This window comes from Diceros bicornis, chromosome 34 (assembly GCF_020826845.1).
Source record: "Diceros bicornis minor isolate mBicDic1 chromosome 34, mDicBic1.mat.cur, whole genome shotgun sequence".
Taxonomy (NCBI): domain Eukaryota; kingdom Metazoa; phylum Chordata; class Mammalia; order Perissodactyla; family Rhinocerotidae; genus Diceros; species Diceros bicornis.
Genome location: NC_080773.1, coordinates 38129273 through 38152610, shown reverse-complemented (window position 1 = coordinate 38152610; position 23338 = coordinate 38129273). Strand labels below are relative to the sequence as shown.

General features: G+C 55.0%; 1 protein-coding gene across 2 annotated transcripts; it reads right to left on the bottom strand.

The window, feature by feature from the left end:
* Positions 1 to 4: 4 nt before the first annotated feature.
* RPS5 (ribosomal protein S5) lies at positions 5 to 5090 on the bottom strand. 2 transcript variants are annotated; one of them, XM_058530680.1, is made up of 6 exons: positions 4990 to 5090; positions 4176 to 4319; positions 1343 to 1552; positions 1062 to 1190; positions 199 to 297; positions 5 to 125 (listed from the first exon to the last, which is right to left on the bottom strand). In XM_058530680.1, exons 2-6 carry the CDS (start codon positions 4281 to 4283, stop codon positions 57 to 59), a joined length of 615 nt encoding a protein of 204 aa, XP_058386663.1. In that variant the 5' UTR covers positions 4284 to 4319; positions 4990 to 5090; the 3' UTR covers positions 5 to 56. The 2 variants fall into 2 exon arrangements, with proteins under 2 accessions (XP_058386663.1, XP_058386665.1); XM_058530682.1 differs by having other exon boundaries at positions 4176 to 4284; positions 4990 to 5079.
* Between the last annotated feature and the right edge of the window lie 18248 nt (positions 5091 to 23338).

The following is a 23338-nucleotide window of genomic DNA, read 5'->3' as shown; positions in this document are numbered from 1 at the left end:
GCCCTTTGGGGCCGCCCCAAAGGGCAAACAGGTTTATTGGGGCTGTGGTCAGGCGATCAACGGTTGGACTTGGCCACACGCTCCAGTTCGTCCTTCTTCTTGATAGCGTAGGAGTTGGAGGAGCCCTGCAATGAGGCAGACGGTTAGCTCTGAGTGTTGGAGCAGCCTCCCCTAGAAACCCCCAGTGTCCTCACCCACCTTGGCCGCATTGATGAGCTCATCTGCCAGGCACTCGGCGATGGTCTTGATGTTCCTGAAGGCAGCCTCCCGGGCGCCTGTGCACAGCAGCCAGATGGCCTAGGGAGCACAGAGGTCAGCTAAGCATGGGGGCAGGGCTGTGGTGCTCCAGTACCCTGGCCCCCAACAAATGATGGCTGTCATGCTGCCACCCACTGGCCCCCCGGACACAAGTCACTGTGGGAGCCCACAGCACTGCCCAGGTGGCACGCCACCAAGTCTGGGATCATATTGACGGCCACAGAAACAAGTGTAGACACACACAAAGGCTGAAGTTGGGACCCTCATGACAGCAGACCTGAGACCCGCCATGACAGGGAAAAGCAATGCAATGTGTGCTATTGGTCTGGACCCTCAATTGAAAATGAAGAGCTGTGAAGAGTATGCTGGGGACAGCTGCATACACTGGGACAGTGACAGAACAGTGGATATTCAATTACTGTTGAATTCCTGGGGGGTGACAGTGGGGACAGAACATCCTTGTTCTTAGAAGATGCTGACTGAAGCGTTAAGAGGGAAGTGTTTAGAATGTTTGCAATTGATTCTCAAATGGTCCAAGAAAAAAAAAAACACACACACTGTGTAAAAATATATACCCAAACGAAACCACATCAGCCAAATGTGGCCCAGGAGAGAGATCAGAGCTAGAATCTGCCCTGAAGGGTGGGAATCCAGGAAGGCTTCCTGGAGGAAATGACACTACAGGTAAAACATGCAGACAGGGACAAACCTTCCCACTTGCCATCCTCTGCCCCAGGCAGGATTCCAGCAGGACCTGGTGGCTATTCCTGCCCAGCCACATGTGCCAAAAGCCCCAGGCCCACCTGATTCACACGGCGCAGTGGGGACACATCCACGGCCTGCCGCCTCACTGTTCCAGCTCGCCCAATGCGGGTCGAGTCCTCCCGGGGGCCGCTGTTGATGATGGCGTTCACCAGGACCTGCAGAGGGTTCTAGGAGAAAGGGTGGCCATGAGCCTGACACCCGGCCCACATCCCTCCTTCTCACCCCTAAACCTGGGGGGACCTCACGAGCACACCGTGGGGCAGCCACTGGCTTTGGGGTGCACCAAGGACTCTATGCCCACCTAGCTTCAGGGCCCTACCTCGCCAGTGAGCAGGTGAATGATCTCAAAGGCATGCTTGACGATGCGCACAGTCATGAGCTTCTTGCCGTTGTTCCGGCCGTGCATCATCATCGAGTTGGTGAGGCGCTCCACAATGGGGCACTGCGCCTTGCGGAAGCGCTTGGCCGCATAGCGCCCAGCACTGTGGGGCAGGTACTTGGCATATTTCTCCTTCACTGCGATGTAATCCTGAGGCCACAGGGAGAGGGGAAGGAGGGACTCAGTCAGGAGCAGGATGGGCCTTGTCCAGGGACCAAGCACCCACTAGGTAGCCTGCACCCACCTGCACGGGCTTAGTTGCGAGCCCCTGCCTACCACGAAAAATAAAACTGAGTCACTAAGAAGAACACTTTCTTTATAATGGGAGGGAGGAATGAACTAAGATTACAGCCATGATCCCAGTTCTGTCCTGAGCGAGTTTCTCAAACTCTTCACATAGATGCTGCAGATCAGATAACTCTGTTGCAGGGGGCTGTCCTGTGCACTGTACGCTGTTCAGCAGCATCCAGTATGCCAGTAGTACTCTGTTTTGACATCCCAAAAATGTATCCAGACATTGTCAAGTTTCCCCTAAAGAGGGGAAAAAATCACCCCAAAGAACCAGTGTTTTAAAAGAATCATTCAGCAATCCTACCTATACATACGCTTCCCAAGAAAATGTCTAGAAAACAGCAAACTGTTAGGGGGGTTGGAATCGGAGGAACTACGTGTACATGAAGAGGACTGCTGCCGACAGTCCCACAGTGAAATGTACCCAAAGGCATTCTACCACACACGAGAACACGTACAAACGACGTGTCTGAATGTAAGGAAGAATAGGGGAAGAACACAGGGGATTCCGACACTGGCACACAGTCTGGTGTCTGCCCTGCAGAGAACCATCAGCACAAAGAGCAAGTGGACGGGTTCGTGCAGCGCTTTACTGTGCAGGAAAAAACTGCAAACACCAAATGTCCTGCAAGGGTTTGGTCAAATTGTCCGGCCCCACAGCAGAGCCCTGCACAGCCTTCAAGACACAGTGAGGACTCTGGTACCACACTGACTTCAGCCCAAGAGACCACCAGAAAAAAGTGAAAAAAGCTTTTACATTAATGGGTTGTACAAATAAAGAAAGCAAGGAAGCGCTGCGGTGGCCAGGGGTTCGCCGGTTGGGGTCGCGGGCGTGCACCGACGCACTGCTTGGCAAGTCATGCTGTGGCGGCGTCCCATATAAAGTGGAGGAAGATGGGCACGGATGTTAGCCCAGGGCCAGTCTTCCTCAGCAAAAAAGAAGAGGATCGGCAGATGTTAGCACAGGGCTGATATCACACACACACACACAAAAAAAGCAAGGAAGCAAACACATACGTGACACAGACCACATGTAGCCTGCAAAGACTAAAACATTTACTACTCAGCCCTTTAAGTTGATAGTCCCCCCCGACAACAAACCCAGGAAGGAAAACAGATCTACAGCCATTCAGAGTGAAAGAGAGGGCTAAATTCTCCAGTAAATATGGTGACTAAATCCCATGATATATTTAGAAGCAAGAAAAAATGCTTTAATTCTTTTTTTCCCTGAGATCAGCCCTGTGCTAACATCTGCCAATCCTCTTTTTTTTTTTTTGCTGAGGAAGACTGGCCCTGGGCTAACATCCGTGCCCTTCTTCCTCCACTTTATATGGGACGCCGCCACAGCATGACTTGCCAAGCAATGCATCGGTGCACGCCCGGGATCCGAACCGGTGAACCCCGGGCCGCTGCAGTGCTGCGCGCGCACTTAACCACTTGCACCACCAGGCCGGCCCCTACTCTAATTCCTTTTAAAATGAGAACGGAAAAAAATGAATATAATCCAACCTGAATTTTACTCATCTTGGTTACCAACGCAGTCACAAAATACAATTTTTTTTTAATGAAAAGCCCACAGAAGTCCTAATGAGGCCAAGTGTAAAACAATATAGGGTTAAGATAAAATGGCAAGACTCCCAATTCCCTATTTCAAAACCTGTTACAAAGCTACAGTAACCAAGACAGTGTGATACTGGCCTAAGGACAGACATACAGACCAACAGAATAGAATTCACAATCCAGAAGTAAACCCATACATCTGTGCTCAAACCATTTTCAACAAGGGTGCCAAGACCATTCAATGCAGGAAATATTCTCAACAAATGGTGCTGGGATACATGCACATACAGGCACGTGCCGCATAAGGACTTTCCGGTAAACAATGGACCACAGAAGCAGTCCCATAAGACTGGAACCATACAGGCTAGATGTGTAGTAAGCTATACCATCTAGGTTTGTGTAAACACACTCTATGATGTTCCCACAACGACAAATTTCTCAGAACACGTCTCCATCATTAAATGGAGCATGACTATAGTGCATAGGACAGATTCAAGTTACAAACATTTATGGCGTAAATCGATTAAATGAAATGCACAAAACAACAAAAAACAAATGATGCTGGATTTCCACATGCAAAAGAATTATGTTAGACCCTTACACTTTAAAACGGTTACAATAGTTGATTTTATTATGTGTCTTCTACTACCAAAACAAAAACAAAAACCACCGGGGGCTGTGATGCTCCCTCTGAGGAAGGAACCCTCTCCTTACAAAAACTATAACAACCTCTCAACAAGAAAGGAGAAAAAGTGAACGTGATGGGTGTGCGGGTCCAGGGGTCTCTTTTACCTGTCACGTCAACTCCTGACTTAGCGGGATAGCTATGAGTTTCAATTGACAACCCCCCCCCCCCCCCCCCGAAAAAATCCACATGGGCCCCCACCCCCAGCTGTAGAGCACAACCACCAGGGCCCCTCACCTGCAAAGAAATGTCATTGATCTGCACATCATCAGTGCTCCACTTCCCAAACAGCTTGATGTCAGGGGTCTCTGCGACTGCAGGTGCAGCTGTCTCCCACTCGGTCATCCTAGAGACAGAAACCGTCAGCTCAGGCACACCCACCTGTGAACTGGAAAGTTATGAGGAACCAAGGAAGGCTGAGAACATCTGGGTCCACCTTTTTGAGCTCTAGAAAAACCACTTCGCTGTCAACAAAAAGCATCTGTCGGTCACCCAGAATCCCTGGGGCCAAGGCTCAACAGCTGCTGCTCGGACCACGGTTGGGCAGGTGATGCTAAACGCTCTGACATTACCTTCATTCAGTTCAAACCCCAGAAATGTCAGTAAGGAGCTCTGCGACCCTGAGTCAGCATACGGCTTTGGACTCAGCTTCCTCATCCTAAGATGGAAACGCCATCTGCCACCGAGGATCATCGGACAAACTCCGCGGCCCATCGACGCAAACGGTGCGGTGCATGTCCGATCCCAAGGAGGCTGCTATTCAGGGGAAAGCCGTGTGCGGACCAGACAGAGCACCACGCATGTAAGAATAACGGACACCTCCCAACTCAACGTGCAACTGCCAAGGCCAAACCCACATGCCCGGTCCCGCCGCGGGGCCTGCGGAGGCGGGGAGCAGCAACGAGGCAGGAGGAACCGGCCCTGCGCCCCCACCCGTCTCCTCAGCACGTTTTCCGAAGGAGCAGGTGAGGCCCCACAAGCTCCGGGTCCGCCCAGCTCCCCAGAAGATTCTGGACGCGCCCTCCGACCCCCGACCCCACAGCGGCCTCACCTGAGCGCACAGCCAGGGAGTCTCTATCGCTCAGCGCGCACCACGCGCCACCCTGGCACAGACAGGAAGAGACCGCAACCAGCGGGCCGACGCTTTTAACCGGAGCGAACATTTCCGGGTCAGCTGCGGTGACGTATGCGCGGAAGGACACGGCATATTCACGGACGAAGCCACAGCAAGAATGTAAAGGCGCCCTCTTGGGACGGACGGACCGCGTAAATCCCCTGCGCATGCGCACCTGCAGAAGCGGCCCCACAAGCATGCCTGGCGGATGTCTGACATCCAGTACTTGCCCTTCTTGGGGGCCCCTGCACAAGCGCACAGATCTACGTGAGGCCGAAGCTGCCATTTCTAACGAGGGTAGAACTTCTGCTCGCCTCTTTGTTCAGCCTCTGACTTCACGCCCCACCTGCCGCGGTCTTCGAGCGGGGATAGCCGGTTCGGCACCCTCTCATTCCTCGCCCCGATCTTGGCCGCCTCACAGGCACGCGCGCGCTGCAGGCCCGGGGCTGGCGGAGTCGGGTCGGGCGGTCACGACGACCCTCCGGCGGTCCTGGCCCCTGCGCGTGTGCGCGGGCACCACTCGCGGTTCCCCTTCCCCCACACTGCGCGCCGGGGACGGCTGCGGGCTTGAGCCTCCAAGAGGGGTCCCTTTCCACCTTGACCCCTCTCTTCACCCCATGCCAGAGTCCCCCCCCATTGTCGCTCCACGACCCCCGCGTCTCCTGCCCCGTCATGGCGTGCGGTTGGGGAACGGGGTGCAGGAGTTCTGCACGGTGGTGGGCGCCCTGCCCACTCTGCAGCCCCACCCTGTGACCCGAGCGGCCAGCGTGTAGAGCATGTGCCAACCCTTCGCACCCCCCGCGTGTCTGGTGCCTTCTGATCCTAGACCCTGGAGCTGAGCTGGGACGTGGACTCCACCCTGGTGGGCTTCCCAGGGGCAGCGATCCCTGTGGCCGCACACCCATGCTGGCCAGCAGGATGGCATGGGGCGGCATCTAGCGGAGCCGGTTTCCAGGGCCACAGCGGGGTGCCCACTTCACCCTACGAGGGGGTATTCCCCTTACACAGACCCCAAAGGGTCTAGGCACTTGACCCAGGTGGTCCTCCGTGGTCCCCAGCAACTCCACTTGCCCACCCTCCGGAGGTGCACAGAGCAGGTGCTGAGCAGCTGCATTGTTTGTTTACTGACTAACTAAAAGCTCGCCCCTGCCCGACCCCAATTCCAGGAGCGGTTCAGAACAGAGACTCTGGGCCCTCTTGGACTGTTGTCAGTCACATCTCATGCCACTGCTCAGAAGGACACAGACTCTGAAGCTGGCCTGGCAGGGGCTTAGAGCTCAGGCTCCAGTGGGGGCACTGGACCTGTACCTCGAGGCCAAGGCTCCCAGCCCCTGTAGCCCGTGGCCCTTACCCCTGCCCTCTGCCCTGGTAAGTGCAGAGCAGCAGCCTTGGGCTTCCCACTGTGGGCATGGGGAGGGGCTAACTGGGATCCTCCCTATTCCTGGGGGAGGTCCCTAGGGAGGTGCTGACTTGGGAGAAGCAGGGAGGCTGGGATCAGACAGAGGCATCAGTCTCCCTCACACTCAGCAGGATCCAGAGGGGGTCCCCCAACCCAGCCTCTTTGTCTTCAAAAGCTGACCTCTCTAAACCTCAGTTTCTCCCTTCAGTGTGGAAATGAGAACAGAATCAGAGAAGGCCAGTTTGGAGCCTGTAGCCTGGCCGCTGGTGGTTGCTTGATAGTGGACATCTTTATAGACCTCACAAGTGTGACCCCCCCCCATGCATTGGAGGGCAGGAGGGAGTTCCTGCAGTGAAGCCTCAAGGGGTGGGGGGGCCTTCTTGCATAGCTAAGATTCATGCACCACCTGCCACGCCTGGGGTGGTCCACCCTCCCCAGGTCCCAGGACACAGGGATGAGATCTGCTGTCTGACCCCATAGGTCTAGGGCTGTTGGCACGGTGTTCTTCAGGCTGAAGGATGGAAAGTCTTGGGCCAGCCCCATGGCTTAGCGGTTAAGTGCGCGCACTCCACTACTGGTGGCCCGGGTTCAGATCCAGGTGCACACCGACGCACTGCATCTCCGGCCATGCTGAGGCCGCGCCCCACATACAGCAACTAGAAGGATGTGCAGCTATGACATACAACTATCTACTGGGACTTTGGCGGGAGGTGGAAAGGAGGAGGATTGGCAATAGATGTTAGCTCAGAGCCAGTCTTCCTCAGCAAAAAAAAAGAGGAGGATTAGCATAGATGTTAGCTCAGGGCTAATCTTCCTCAAAAAAAAAAAATGAAGGGTGGAAAGTCTTTGCAGAGGCCCCCCCCCCGTGCTTCCTGGTGCATCATGTCTGCTCTGAGCTGACCTGCCCTGGCCCAGGCTCCCCACCTCCTGGAAGGCAACCCCCTGGCCCAGCTGGACCACCTCCCCACTGTGCAGGGAGCTGCCTCTTCTGTCTGCCTCTCTGATAGCTGGCCCTGCTGTCAGCTGGCCTCATGTTCTCCTCATGCTGGCTCCTCACTGCCCTTAGTAGCATCTGGGATGTCTGTTGAAAATGCCAACCTGATTCTCATGCAGTTTGAAATATGCCCAGTTTGGATGTACCCAGCTGCCTTTCAAAGCCAGGCCAGGCCTGGCCCTGGCCAAGTCCCAAGTCTGGTCTTGTGCCCATGGCAGGTCTGTCATGGTCCACCCTGGCCCATGGGATGCTGGCCTGTAGTGGGTTGTATGGTGGCCCCTGAAAAGATGTGTCCACATCCCAATCCCTGGGCCCTGTGAATGTGACTTTATTTGGAAAAAGAGTCTTTGCAGATGTAGTTAAGCAACTAAAGATGAGATCATCCAAAGTATCTTGGTGGGCCCCAAATCCAATGGCGGGTAGCCTTAGAAGAGAAAGAAGAAAAGACACAACACAGAGGAGGAGCTATGTGAAGATGGAGGTAGAGACTGGAGTGGTGTGGCCACAAGCCAACAAACGCCTGGAGCCACCAGAAGCTGGAAGAGGCAGGGAAGGCTTCTCCCCTAGAGCCTTGCAGAGGGAGCATGCACCCGCAGACACTTTGATTTCGGGCTTCTGGTCTCCAGAACTGTGAGAGAATAAATTACTGTTGTTTTCAAACACCAGGTTTGTGGTAATTTGCTACAGCAGCCACAGGAAATGAATACAATCCAGGTACTCTCAAGACTCCTTCCCCATCTTGGTCTTTGCTTTTGTGTCACCTTTTCGGTGAGGCTCTTCCTCACCACCCATGGTGACAATCTGTGATGCCACCCTGCACTCCCTGCCTTGTTCCCACACCATCTCCTCTGCCCTGTTGGTCCGACTGCTCTGTGAGGGTGGAGTCTGGCTGGCTTGTTCCTCGCTGTGTCCCCAGCTGCAGGCACTGAACCTGGCCCACAGTGTCTGCTCACAAGTGACTGTCAGATAAACGGTGGGTGGAGGGTGGGAGGGGCCAGTCCTCCGTAGTCCCTCAGAGGACTTGCTGCTCCACTCTGGGCTCTAGGCAGACACCGAGCTGCAGGGCCTCCCTCCTCCACCAGACACCGAGTTCAGACCCAGAACATTTAGTCATGCTCTCTCCTGTTCAGAAGACCTCCTTACCTTGGGCTGCCCCTCTTCCTGGTCACCTCCTAACTGAGGTCAGCCCGGGGAAGCCCCTTCCTGACCCCAGGTGGGCATTAGGAGTCTAGGAATCAGAGCATTTACTCTTCAGAACAAGTTTATGGGGCCAGCCTGATGGCATAGTGGTTAAGTTTGCACATTCCACTTCAGCAGCCCGGGGTTCACCAGTTTGGGTCCTGGGCGCGGACCTACTCACTGCTCATCAAGCAATGCTGAGATGGCACCCCACGTAGAGGAGCTACAAGTCTATAACTATGATACACAACTATGTACTGGGGCTTTGGGGAGAAAAAAGAAAAAAGGAGGAAGATTGGCAACAGATGTTAGTGCAGGGCCAATCGTCCTCAAAAAAAAAAAAAAGAACAACTTTATGAGATGGGCACCGCATTTTATAGATAGTCATGGAAGCCCAGAGAGGTGACGTAACTTGCCCAGGGTCACAAGCAAAAGGGGGCAGAGCTGGGAATCTAAGGCAGTTGGCCCCAGAGCCTGACATCTCTGGCCCTGGCTGGCCTCTCCTCCCTCTCTGTATCGTGTCTCCACCAGTTGCAGGGATCCCTGCACATAGAAAGTGCCCAAGAAATATTTTCTCAGTGAACCAATGAGTTCAGTCAACTCTAGACCTTTCCACTAGATATGGCATGACCCAGAGAGGGGCTGTCTGTGCCCCATAGGCGCCTCCCTCGTCAAAGAAAAGGCTGCTGAGCCAGTGACCGTGCAATTACCAAGGAGGGGCTGGTCTCCTTGATACAAGCCTGCTTGAATCAAGGAACAAGTGAATGAACACAAAACAAGCATATTCATTGCTCCTCCAGCTCCTACAGGATTATGTCCCCTGTCCAACTGTCTCCCCCTCCAGCGGCTCCTTGGCAGATGACAAGTTGATCCTTCTCACTGCCCTGGGCCTCCCACTGCCCTGGCCACTGACCAGCATGTCTAAAGCTGGGCTCACAGGGGTGAGTGGTCCGGCCAGAGTGCCTACAGGAGTGGGAATTCTGGATGGCCTAGCCTAAGCCCCTTTCTCATTCTCAATTTGCTCAGCTGTAAATGAGGACCATGTGTTTAGGGTGGCTCTGCGGAATTGGGGGGTGGGGGGCAACAGGGCAGAACATGCAGGGCTGGGGTGGCAATGATGGATCAGACCCAGACCCGTCCCCTCACTTGGGGCACTTGGGGAAAGAATAGAGATGAGGAACTGGGCTGAGTTTGGGAACTTTGGAACATGGTCTTAATAGGGGGGGTCTCAGGGGCTTGGATTAAGGATAAACCCAGAAACACGTTTTGGAGATCCAGAGATCCACAATTAGTGGGTGTAAGATCTCAGATTTTGGAGACCAGATATATGAATTCAGAACAGTCTCACAGACACGGATTCCTGGTGGCTGCGGTTTGGTAGTGTGAGGCACAAATTGGGGGAGAAACGGGGACTTGGACTTGGGTGGAGGACTTCAAGGCCTTAACTGCAGGTGAAACAGGGACCTGGGTTTGGGGGGACGCAGAGGCAGGAATTGGAGACCAGATGAATATTGGGGAAACTTGGAAACACGAATTGGGGGAGAAGCAGGCATCCGGACTTGCCCGAACTAGAGACGGGAATTTGGGAGGTTATACGTGACGGAGCCAGGAGGACCCGACCATTGGGATTTTGAGGGGTCTAAGATCACAGCGCAAACTTTTAGGGGGCGCTCAGGCATTCCCCAGTCCTGCACGTGGGACGGGCTGACAGCGCGGCCCCGGACCGGAAGCCCCGCCTTCCCCGGGAAAGACCAATCACCAGCATCCAAGTGATTGGGGGGCGGGACGATGGGAGGTGTCTCCAAGACAATGGCGAATCGCATGAAGGCTCCACTTTACTCGGAAGCCGAAGTCTCCACCCCACACCCCGGGTAAGCCTGGGAAGGTGGAAAGTTTGGCGGTCGTCATGGTAACCATGATGCTCAGTCAGGCCTGGACAGAACCGCCCATTCTTCTCCTGGCCCGGTTCTCCGCGGCCGAACCACCCGGACGAACTCCATTTCCCTGAAGCCTCAGCACTGGCCTTTCCGACCCGTTCCTTCAGGCCCGAAAGAAGGCAGGAGGAAGGCGCTGCGTCCCGCCCCCCTCTGGAGGTCGCTTAGCGGGGAAAGGGTCCCTGAAAGCCGCGCCGGCCTGAGAACCACCAAGACGGCCTCCTCCGGGCACCCAGAGCAGCCCACTCAGGCCGCTGCTGAAGGACCAGCGACTGGACTCCCTGCACCTCAGGACCAGGCGGGGCCGCGGCGGGGTCGGCCAGTTGGTTCCGGAGCGGAGGGGGCGTGGGGTCTGACTCTGGCTGGCCCGGGAGTGGACTGCGGCCTAGCGGAGCGACCGGCCTGGGCCAGCTGCCGAGTCGGAGCCGCCGTCTGAGGCCGCTCAGAGGGCCGGCGAGAGCTCCCGGGGAGACGCTCGTTCCCCTGGAGGCGCCCAGCGCCCGGGTGTCTGCGGGAGGCCCCCCTTTCGCCCGTCTCTGGGGGGCGGGGGCTCGCAGGCAGCTGAGGGGTCAGGGTGAAGTCGAGCCGTGCCCAAGCCGTGGAGGGCGGCTCCGAGTCCGGCGGCATGGGCTCAGCCGGAATGCGTGGCTTTCCTGCCTGGGCCTCAGTTTCCCCATCTGCAAAGTGGGTGTCGACGCAAATAATCCATAACCAATCTATAAATCAAAATTGGGGTGAGTTTATTATGAGCCAAATTTGAGGACCATATAGCCCCGGGGCCTTCCTTCCCCAAGGAAGGAAGGGCACCAAAGAAGTGGGGTGTACAGAGCGGTTATATACCGTCTAAGAGTATGTATCACATATGATTGAAGTGTCCCTTTTACAATAGTCACGAGATTGTCCTGTCAGCACAGCGATTGATGGACATCCCAGGTAGCAGGTCTGTTGTCTCAAGTCGGATAGTCAGAGGATGAGAGCAGCAATCAAATCTTAGCTTATGGAGAAATGCTTATCCTTAAGGAAATGCCAATGTTGGGGAGGTTGCTTCCTTATATTAAGGGCATTTGTTCTTGTCTTTGGGACATGTTAATTGCTTAAAGCAGATATACCATGCATGTTCAAAGGCCACAGGCCCTTTTGGAAAAACAAGCTCAGGCCGAGTTAGTTTTATACCAGATGGCTTCCTCATATGCTCCAATATATCCTATTGCTTGCCATTTATTTATCAGGGGATACCATGGGCAAGTGCCCCATGGGGGTTGTGAGCTCGAGTCTGTCTCCGGGTGGCCCCGGATCTGCATCTGAAGCCCTGCAGTGACTGGACACTAAAGTTTGCAGATTTCTGGAGACCCAACGGCTAGGATTCGGCCCACGCCTGGCTTCCTCTCTCTGAGCCCCCATTTCCCTGTCTGTCAAATGGATAGGATGCCACCACAATTGTAGATGCGGCTGAGGACTAAATGAATCAATCCGTGTCACACTCTTAGCACAGGGCCAGGTGGTGCCCAGCGGGCTCTCAGAAAACTGTGGCTGCTTTAGCTAATTTATCAAATGGGCTGTCCGTTCAGCAGACTCTTACGGAGCTCCACTGTGTGACAGGCTTCAGATGCTGCCTGGACATCCCCAGCTTCTGTAGCTCCCGGCTGAGTCTCCACTTGGTATAGAGCTTTGCCTAAATCCTGGTCTCCACACACAGCGTGGAGAAATGGTATTGGGGTAGTTTGTTACTCAGCAATAGATAATGCAGCCCAGATGTTAGGACAAGGAGGTTGTTCACATGTTGTAACAGCAAAAACGTGATGCCTTCCGATTTTATGTCTTTTCTTCCCCAAAGGTAATACCTACTCATTGGAGAAAATACAGGAAGGGTACGATCACACCCCCAGACCCACCCTGAGGCAGCCACCTTGAGCTGAACACCAGAAATATTTCCCCTGTGGGCTCTCTTTTGCATCCTTGGTTTCCACGTGGCAACCTCAGTTCTCGCAGAGGCCTGCATAGAGGCTAAATGGGGAGGGAAAGGCAAGAGGCCCCTGGACTAGGGTCTTTAGGATGAGGAGGGTTAGGGTGAGGAGGAGGGGCAGACAGATACCTGCCTTGGTGAGTGATTGGCTGGCAGGGCAGGGAGCAAGTCTGTCTCCTGGGTTTCCAAGGAAGCAGAATATGGGGCTCAGCCTTAGGTCGTGATGTGTGAGGCTCCTTGTGTCTGGGAGTCAGGCACAGCCATGGGGCTTCAGACACTCCTCGACCCTGCAGAAATTGAGAGATTCAAGTCAGGCCCCAAAGAGAAAATTGTCCATCCTCACATGGCAGCCAGGGGGAGCCTGTGAAAACCCAAGTCATGTCGTCCCTCTCCTGCTTAAACCCCTCTGTGGCTCCCTGTTTCACTCACAGGAAAAGGCAAAGTCTGCACAGTGGCCTGCTAGGCCCACAAGATTTGGCCCCATTACCCTTGGCTCTCTTTTCTCCCCTCAGCTCCACCCCAGCCACACAGCCCTTCTCAGGGACTTTGCTCCTGCTGTTCCTCACCTAACATGCTCTTCCCCAGAAAGGCCCATGGCTCACTCACTCCCCTCCTCAGTTCTTCCCTTGAATTCTACCTTCTCCATGAGGTCTTCACTGACCACTCTATTTGTTTATTGTAGTTTTTTAATTGAGATATTAGTCACCTAGCATAAAACTATTTCAAAGTATACAATTCAGTGTTTTTGTTATATTCACAAAGTTGTGCAACCATCACCACTGTCTAGTTCCCGAACATTCTCATAACCCCAGAAAGAAACCCCGTACCCATGTTGGGGAAGAGGGAGAATCCCCCTCTGCCCTTCCCTTAAGGTTCTTATGGCTGGCCAAATAATTAAAAGACAGGTTAGCAGGAGAAAATAATACCAAGTTTAATAGCATGTATACATGGGAGAAACCAGGGAAAGTGAGTTTCTCAACAAAATGGCAGAGGTTCTCATCTTAAATACTATCTTCAGCTAAAGACAAAGGAGGATGTTGGGGGTAGGGGGAAGACAGGAGAGAGACAGAAATCACAATAATCAAGAGTATGCAGATTTAAATCCTCTCCTTCCATACTGAAAAGAGTTTCCAGAGATAAGATCATCACCCCCACCTTCACAGTACAGAGAGGGAGATACCTTTACAAATGGAGATTTCCCTTATAAATGTAAATGTTTGTCTGGCAACTCTTTTCGGGGCCATCTAGAGAACGTGGCCTGGGAGAGACAGAATTTTTGATAAAATAGGCTTGATGCCTTTCCTATTGCAGCGTCTTATTTTACATTATACTACAGCCATCATATGGTAGTGGCTCCTTCCTGGGACAGGTCTTCTATGTTAAATTTTTTAGGCAGTTTGAGGGAGGTCAAATGTCCGTCAGAGAAAATAATCAAGGTAAAGAGATATATTTCAGGGTGGCCAATTTTGATCTCCCACACCCATTAGCAGTCACTCTCATTCCCCCCTCCCTCCAGCCACTACTCTGTATGGATCTGCCTATTCTGGACATTTTTGTGTGTGTGTGTGAGGAAGATTAGCCCTGAGCTAACATCTGTCACCAATCCTCCTCTTTTTGCTGAGGAAGACTGGCCCTGGGCTGACATCCATGCCCATCTTCCTCTACTTTATATGGGATACCGCCACAGCATGCCTCGACAAGTGGTGCATCGGTGCATGCCCGGGATCTGAACCCCGGGCCGCCACAGTGGAATACGTGCACTTAACCACTACGCCACCAGGCTGGCCCCTATTCTGCACATTTTATAGAAAGGAAATCATAGAATATGTAGCCTTTTATGATGGCTTTCTTCACTTAGCTCCAAGCGCAGTCCCACTTTGCCCAAATGACCCTTGCCTCTTGCATGTGCCACCTGTACTTCATGGTTTTCTTTACACCAGGGCTTCTTCATGGGGGCACTAGTGACGTTTTGTCAGGGGGTGCGGGTGGGGCTGTCCCGTGCATTTTAGGATGGTTAGCAGCATCCCTGGCCTCCACCTACTGGATGCCCGTAGCACCCCCACTCCCAGATGTGACAACAAAAATGTGTCCAGACATTGCCAAGTGTTCCCTGGAGTGCAAAATCTCTCCCTGGTTGAGAACCACTGATTTACATCTACTCACTTCTTTTTGCTTAGATCCATTTATTGATAAAGAAACTTGACAGAATCAACCAAAACATAAAACTAGCCAGAAAAAGAAGAGAACTCCAGATGTAAATACCTGGATGGACCACTGTGGTTAAATTGTGCTTGATGAGGCTGGCCCTGTGGCTTGGTGGTTAAGTGCGCACGTTGCGATGCTGGTGGCCCGGGTTCGGATCCCGGGTGCGCATCGAGGCACCACTTCTCCGTTCATCCTGAGGCCGAGTCCCACATACAGCAACTAGAAGGATGTGCAGCTACGACATACAACTATCCACTGGGGCTTTGGGGGGAAAAAATAAAATAAATAAAATCTTTAAAAAAAAAAAATTGTGCTTGATGATGTTGAAGGCAGAGGCTCTGGGCCTGAGGCCTGAGGCCTGCTTTCGCTCTACTAAAGGGAGACCTCCCAGTGCCTCATGGAGACTGTGTTCTTTTTCTACTAGCTGCTGTAAGAAATTACCACAGACTTCGTGGTTTAAAACAATACACATTCATTATCTTACAGTTCTGGAGGTCAGAAGTCCACAGTGAGTGTCTTAGGGGCTAAAATCAGGTGTAGGCAGGGCCACGTTCCTTCTGGAACATTCCTTCCAGGGGAGAATCTGTTCCTTCTTTCTCGTGTTCCTTGTCTTGTGACCACATCACTCTGACCTCTGTTTCTGTGGTGACATCTCCTTCTCTGACTCTGGCTCTCAGCCTGCCTCTTGTAAAGACCATTGTGATTATATTTTGGGCCCACCTGGGAAATCCAGGATAATCTCCCTATCTCATGATCTTTAATCACATCTGCAAAGTCCTGTTTGCCATATGAGTTAACACTTTCCCTGGCTCTGGGGATTAGGATGTGGACATCTTTGGGGTCCATTATTTTTTCTACCCCACACATACATTGGACTCTAAACCCTGGTAACAGCACTTTCCATCATGGAGCTGGCACAGCCAGCAAAGGCTAGCATTGGGTGTGGCTTGTCAGATGGGCAGTCTGGAAGTATGTCCAAGGCAGCTGGTGAACAGGATGGGTCAAGGGCAGAGGTCAGCAAGGGGCTAGTGGTCAGACAGGTGAGAGAGGACAGTGGAGGGGACGGGAGGAACCAAGCCTGGAGAGCTGAAGAGGTGATCCCTGACCACCTCGCTCACTGAGCCAGCTGCTTCAGATCCTGCTGAAATTCCTTTCTTTATGTCTCTCTCCTTTTTACAGCTTTCAAGACTCTTGAAATTTGGCCAAGCCATCCAGGTTGCCTCAGCTGCTGGGGTTTGCTTTCATGGCTCCTGGCACCACTTCCCCTCCTGGGAACTGCCAGCCTCTCCATTTCTCCTCAGCTCTTCCAGATCCTGCAACCAGGACTCTGAGTTGGAGGGCACCCCCGGGATGGAGGCTTCAGCGTAGGACACTGAGCTGGAAGAGTCCCTGAGGCTGATTCCCAGTGAGCTGTCTGGGGCCCTCAGGGGAGGCCTGAGGTGGAGTGCCCCTCGCAGAGGACAGAGCTGTGAGACTCCCCTCTCAGGAGGGACACCTGTGTGGAGGGGTGGCAGGCAGCAAGATGACTTCCCCAGGGTGCAGGCTTCCAGGGCTGCAGCCTTGGCTTGAGTCCCAGTCCAGGGACCTGACAATTTGCAGGAGCTGGATTCCTTGTGTGAGAGCCCCACTTCCTCTCCAGTGACCAAGGGTCTCGCTCCTGAAGCCCCCCATGTGTGACCAGCGAGTGTAGCGAGGTGCTTCTCTGGTGCTGCTCCCAGCATTAGCCCTGGGCGGGGGGCATTTAGGCACTTAGGCTTCTGTAAAAGCATGGAGGGTGTGCAGACCTTCCACAGACCGTGCAGCCAGCCCCCATCCAGACAAGTCCCCCACACGGATGCCTGCCTTCAATTGGAGCTCCAACCTCCTCGAGTACAAGCAGCCTCATGCCTGCCTCGACAGCAATAAGACCTTTGTGTGGTGGGCGGGCCTGCGGCAGCACCAGATAATTCACTCCGTGGAGAGGCCCTTTCTGGGCACCCAGAGCTGGAATTCCTTTTCCAAGAGCTCGAACCTCTTCCAGCAGCTGTGCACTGAGGCATGAGAAGTCTCGATTTTGGTAAGCCTTGTTGAGCACCAGAGGACCCAGCAGTGAGAAGCCCCAGGGAGTGCCCCAGGGCCTTCAGCCAGTGGTGGAAGCTCCTCAGGCACTGGGCATGTGCACAGAAAGCCAGCGGCTGCACTCCCTCCTCTGTGGCACCTGGCAAGGTCCTGCTGTGCCACCAGGGTAGGCGCACCGGCAAGCGGCCTCCAAGTGCCCTTCCTCCACCGCTCCAATCTTATCGAGCATGGTAAGCCCCACTCAGACTTCCAAACCACACCCTGACCTTGGCCCTGGACAGGGAAACAGACCCCGAGGCAGGGCGTTTGATGTCAAGACACCCACAGGATGGAGACAGGGAGTGGAACAGTCCCAGAGTCCCTGAGAAGCGCAATGGAGCAGACAGTTGGGGCCGGCACACGGGATGGCTGAGCACAAGACATGAGCCGGACGGGCTAACAAAATTAGATGTGTCTGTGTGGGGCAGGAGCCACTGAATAGATGGGCACAAGATGAGGGTGACATAAACGGGAGGGAGGCCTGCCTAGCTCATCCAACCCAGGAGAGCAAGCAGGGTTGGCGTCGCCTTTGGGGCTGGAGGGGCCGTGGTTCTCAAACGGGCTGCACATATTAGAATCAGCTGTGGTGCTCTGACACCCAGCGCTCGAGCCCCACTCCCAGAGATTCAGATTTCAGCGGTCTGCCGAGTAGCCGGCTCCCCCGGACATCTCACAGTCCGCCAGACATTTCCCAACACTAACTCTTCCCGCCTAACAAGGCTGGGAATGCCAGGTCGTTTCCGGGTCCCGGCCTCCCGAAGTCTGACTGGGAACAAGGGCTATCAATCATCGTCACGGCCAATCGCCCGCCTTGTCGGGGCCGGGTGGGCGTGACTGCCCCGTCTGTGCTGGAGGCCGACTCCCTGGCGACGATGCAGGTTCGCGCCCAGCCTACTGGGCGTAGCCTGTCCCAGTTGCTATGACAATTGGGAGTCCTGGCGTGCGCGGAGAGGCCGGCGCGACTGGACTACGTTTCCCAGCAGCCCCCGCGAGGGCTCCCGCCGTCTGGTGCGGCGGCACCGAACCCTCAGTGCCGCGGCGTCCGGGAGGAGGAGGGAAGAAGGCTGCGCGCAGGGTGCGGGGCGGGGACTAGGAGCCCCGTGCGGGCCGCCTCAGCGAGTAAGTGGCGTTCTGCGCGTACCCGCGACCCCAGCCTGCGAGGCGGGGCCTCCGGGCGCTCAGGGCGGCCGCTACCCCCGTGTTCCCTCCCCAGCCCCGCGCGCGAAGGCTGCGGGGCGGAGGCCTGACTCGCCCACTTCCGCTCCTCTAGCCCGGGGTCCGGGCTGGCCAGGTCACGTCGGGCCTTCAGTTCTGGGCGGATCTGTCTGCTAGTCCCGGCTCCCGCGTCCCCCGTGCTGAGTGTGGAGACTGAGGCCCGCGGGGAGGCACCCGGCCCGGGACCCATCGTCACAAGTCTCGGAATCAGGCCTCCTTGCTGCCTCCGGGCCCGCCTCCCGGCCTTTGCAGTCGCTGTTCCCTGTCCTCGTTTCCGGACGCGGCGGCCCCCTCCTCCAGTCCCGGTTCCAGTGTCTCCCGCGCTGCGTTGATGTGCTTCCGGCGCCTCTTGACCTTTCTCCTCGCTCGTTCCTTCGTGTCTGCACTCCTCTCGTTCACCCCGGCCTGGCCCCACCTGCTCCTCCTCGAGGGCCGGGCGCGGAAAGGAGGTGTGCCCCCACTCGGAGAGCGCTCTGCCCTTCCCACTGAGTGTGCAGCGTAGGAAGGACAGCCGGGGCTGGGGTCTGTGACCCCCGGGGCTGTCAGTGGGGGTGGGGCTGGCCTGTGCTCTGCACACCTCAGAGCTGCCCTCATTAGCCTCAGTGGGCCGTGTCCAAGCTCAGAGGACCTTCGGCCGCACTCACCCCTTCCCATGCGCTGTTGCCCCGCGGTTCTGCAGGGGCCCCCCGAGGAGGGCTGCTCCGTGTCCTAGTCCCGTCCGCCAGCAGCCTCGCAGACAGGCTGGGCGAGCACTTAGCGTGCAGGGGTGCTCACCCAGATGATGGGCAGATGGGAGGTCACTGTCAGAACACCTGGGATAGCTGCAGTGCTGGGTCGGGGCAGGCTCCCAGCTTCAGATCCCGGTCCGTGACTGGAAGGGCACCCAGGCGCAGGTAGGGTAGTTCGACAGTGCAGGCTGGGAACAGGGCGGGAGAAGCAGAGAGAGGCAGCTGTGGTCTGCAGCTTCCACCTGCTGTGTCTGGTGCTGGGAGGCCGGTTTTGTCGCAGCAGATGGGCAGAGGAACCACCGTGGGAGCAGGGTGTCTGGGGACAGTTCTGGAGATGCCCTGTGCACACGGCGCACAGGTGCCCCTCAGCCCCAGCCTCCTGTGACTTCAGGGTCCCTTCCCACTGGACGAGGTCTGCTGCTGCTTCCTGCCACCACCGAGTCTTCCCTGACCCTCTGTCTGGGCCCTCAGCAGTCATCTGACTGCATCACCAGGGATCAGGAGAGCCCCCCATGCAACCCACCCATCCTATTGGGTGCTGGACCAGTCTCTGTATCAGTTTCCTGTGGTTGCTATAGCAAATTACTACCAACTGAGTGGCTTGAAACAACAGAAATTTATTTTCTTTCAGTTCTGAAGGCCAGAATTCTGAAATCAAGGTGTTGGCAGGGCCACACTCGGAAGGCTCTGAGGCAGGAGCCATCCCCTGCACCTGTCCTAGCTTCTGGTGGTTCCAGGTGCTCCTTGGCATGTGTCTGCATCACTCCAATCTTGGTCTCTTCTTCCTCTTTCTGCCTCCCTCTTATAGGGATAGCTGTCATGGGATGTGGGGCCCACCCAGGGGATTCAAGATGATCTCATCTCAGGATCCTTAACTACATCTGCAAGTACCCTTTTCCCAAATAAGGTCATATTCACAGGTTCTTGGGGTTAGGGTATGGACGTATCTTTTGGGGGGCAGGGGCATCATTCAATTCACTACCGCTTCCTTCAGTGGAACCTGCCCAGTCCTGGGTGACTTAATGCCCCAGGCCACCCATTCTCTGGCCTGTCCCCTGATGCCGTGGTGGTCAGCTGCTCTGGATTGGCCAGGCTGCCCCCCCCCAGGTGTCTTCTCCCACTCTGGTGGGTCCTTGGCCTCTGGGTCCCTGGGGGCCCAGGAGGTCATGCTGGGTGCTGGCCTGGGGCCCTGCTGTGGCTGTTAGCTGTTGTGCAAACCGGGACACAAGGCCAGCAGCTGTGACCCTGCGGGGGCAGCATTTACTGGAAGCTCTGGGGTGGGAGCGTGGCAGGTGTCCAGGTCCTACTGTCCGTACCACTGGGAACACAGCCACCTGGTGTCATGTCAGAGGGACTTGGATCCTGGCTATGGGGCTTCTGTGATGCATGATTTTAGAAGCCTTTGTCTCTCCCCAGGGATGACGCTCAGAAATCTGGGTGCCTGCTCTCCTGCTGCTCAGCACTCATTGTGGGCTCCCCCCCCCACTCTGTGTGAGGGGCTGGAGTTCCTCCTGGGATTACAGTTGCATGAGGAGGCAGGAGGTGACAGGGTCCCCACATCAGCACTCATGTCTGGAGAGCTCCTTCCCCTGTGTGGGGACTTAGGATCCCAGCCTGGTAGCATCCCTGAACTGATCCCCTTACTAGGAAGTCCTGGCAGCTTCCCCAGCAGCTCTGCAGTTGGCCCCCGCAGGGTCAGCCTGGCGTCTCAGAGGCAGACCAAGGAACTATGCAAAACCTGCAGTGTGTAGAGACAGAGGCCCGGGGTGCAGCAGAGGTGGGTGGGATGGGCCTGCTCTGCACAGCTCTGTGGCTGGCAGACACCCACCAGAGGGCGAAGCCCGGGCCTGTGAGAGGCAGAGTGGAATTCAGTGGATGGTGGTGGGGAGCCAGTGGGTACCCTGGGTATGGAGGACAGGGCTCCTATCAGACATATGGGGGCAGGAGTCCTCCGGCTGTGTCCCGCCTGAGCCTTGCCCTTGCCCATTCCCATCTGTAAATCGTGATGGCAGTGTCCTGGGGTTTGGGACATCATAAGACAGCAGCCTGTGCCCCAGCATGCTGCCCATTATTCCCAGCTGGTGTGTCCACCTTCCCACAAAGAGTTTTCTTCTTGAGATGAGTGTATTAAGAGATATCTGGTTGAAAAAAAGTCTGTGCTCTGGGGGAGAATGCTGTCAACGCAGAGGTTAAGCTTCTGATGTGAAAACTCTGATGTGCAGTCAGCTTGGCCGTGTGTGAGGAGTTAATGTTTTATTTTTACCTAGCAGTTTTGAAGACCTTGTTTTCCTTATTACAAAAGTATTGTTTAAAAAACACACACACGCCTCCATCCCAGGCAGTACTGTCCTGGCCGGGGCTCAGGTGACATCCTGGCTGTTGCTGGTGGGCTTGCGAGGCTGCCCTGGGGCAAACACCTGGGCGTGCCAAAGGCAGGGACACTTTGTGTCATGGAATATTCCCTTTTTTTTTTTTTGAGATACAATTCACATAACATAAATGAGCCATTTTAAAGTGTACAATTCAGGTTGGTTTTTAGTATATTTTTTAGTTTTTAATATGTTAACTATGTTGTACAACCATCACTCCTAATTCCAGAACATTTTTATCACCCCAAATGAAACCCCATACTCATTAAAGCAGTTACTCGCCATTCTTCCTCCCCTCAGCCCCTGGCAACCACTAAGCTACTCTCTGTCTCTATGGATTTGCCTATTCTGGATTTTTCATATAAATGGAATTATACAATATGTGGTCTTTTTGTGTCTGGCTTCTCTCACCTAGCATAATGTTTTCCATGCTCCAACCGTGTGTCAGTACTTCATTCCTTTTTGTTGCTGAGTGACATCCCGTTGTATGGCTAGCCCACATTCTGTTTATCCACTCATCCGCTGGTGGACATTTGGGTTGTTTCTTCCTTTTGGCTGTTGTGAATAGTGCTGCTGTGAACATGTGTGTACACATTTCTGCTTCACCACCTGTTTTCATTTCTTTGGGTAGATGCCTAGCAGTGGAATTGCTGTATCTTGCGGTGGTTCCGTGTTTCACCTTTTGTGGAACCGCCAGGCTGTTTTCCACGGCTGCCTGCCTCATTTTACGTTTCTACCAGCTGTATGGGATTGCGTTCTGCACCTGCCTTTTCTCTGCCAGGTCTTCCTGCCCATCTGTCCTTGTGAGGGCAGACTCTTGAGTGTGGAGAGTGCTGGATGGGCTACCGCCTCACCCGCGGCGGGGGCAGCACAACAGCTTACTGCCCACAGCCTTGCCTGTCCCGGTGTGCAAGCAATGCTGTTTGAAACCTGGACCCCCCGGCTTGTCTGCTTTACTTTACAGCAAGCTCCACATTCCAGAGAAAGCACCTCCCTCGGCATCCCCCAGGTGGGGCCTATGAGGACCTTTAGGAGTCATGGCCCCTGAGCCCGGCCCCATCAGCCCTGGGCGTGGTGTCTGTTGTAGGTTGGATTCATATCCGTCTCCTGTTGAATGGTCAGTGCTGGTGGGCAGGTGGGGCGCACAGCTGCTTGCTCCCCAGTATGCCCATGTCATCCCCGCTCCTGTTCTCGGGAAGCTGCACAGTCAGTATCTCAGGGCAGACAGGCAGAGACACAAGAACAGGCTAGGATAGCAGCCAGCCCACCTCCCACCTGGAAGATCCTCAGACTCAAACCCACAGGTGTTTGGGAAAGAGAGACCTCTCTCACACCCTCCTGCTGGCTCATGTGGTGAAGGGTCACTCTCTAAGGGCCCCATGGACAGTCTGGCCCTGGGGTGCAACATGCCGGTGTTCAGTGTCACACAGATGTCCTCATGCTTTCTTGGAGAAGTCTGTCCCTCTAGGGGCTCCGAGCGCTCCCCCTTGGGTCTCGAGCTCCAGCTGGCTACTTTGCCAGGTGGAGGAACCAAGGCACAGAGTGGCAGTTGCCACAGTGGGGAGGGTGACGGATTTGCAAGGAAGTAGCCCTGGTCGGTGGCACCAGCAAGGATCAGCGCCCTCGTGCTCCTGGATGCAGCTCTGCAAAGTCTTAGTCAACCCAGACCCTGCGTGGCTTTGAGGTGCTGATGGGAGGGATGGCCTCACCTGCCCTGGGTCAAAGGCCAGTCTCACACAGGCCCGAAGGGGACGGGAGGGTTATGCAATGGTCACTGTGACTGGAGCGAGGGCTGTTTGGGAAACCTCAGGTCACAGCGGGGTCCTGCCCTTACCGTCAGACTTGCATCTTTGGAGAATGCCCCAGACCAGTTACTTGCCAAACACGTGGCAAAACGAGCCACCTTTAACGCGGGTCCTTCAGCTTCCCACGCCCTGGCAAGTGGCCTGAAGAGCAGAGTGGTGACAGCCAAGCTGCTTCTGTGGCCCCTCACAATCTGCAGGATGTGTGTAACTGCATTTTCCCCTTTAGTCAATTGTCTGTCTCATTTCCACTCAAAAACTTTTGCCCCCAGGGCGCTGACTGTTGAGCGTTTCTGCCATTGTGGTTGTGATGTCCAGGGGCAAAATCGTGCTCCAGAGACGGTTGGTGGCAGCATCCTGGAAAGAACCATGTCCACTCGCTCTGAAGTGTCCTTGGCTGA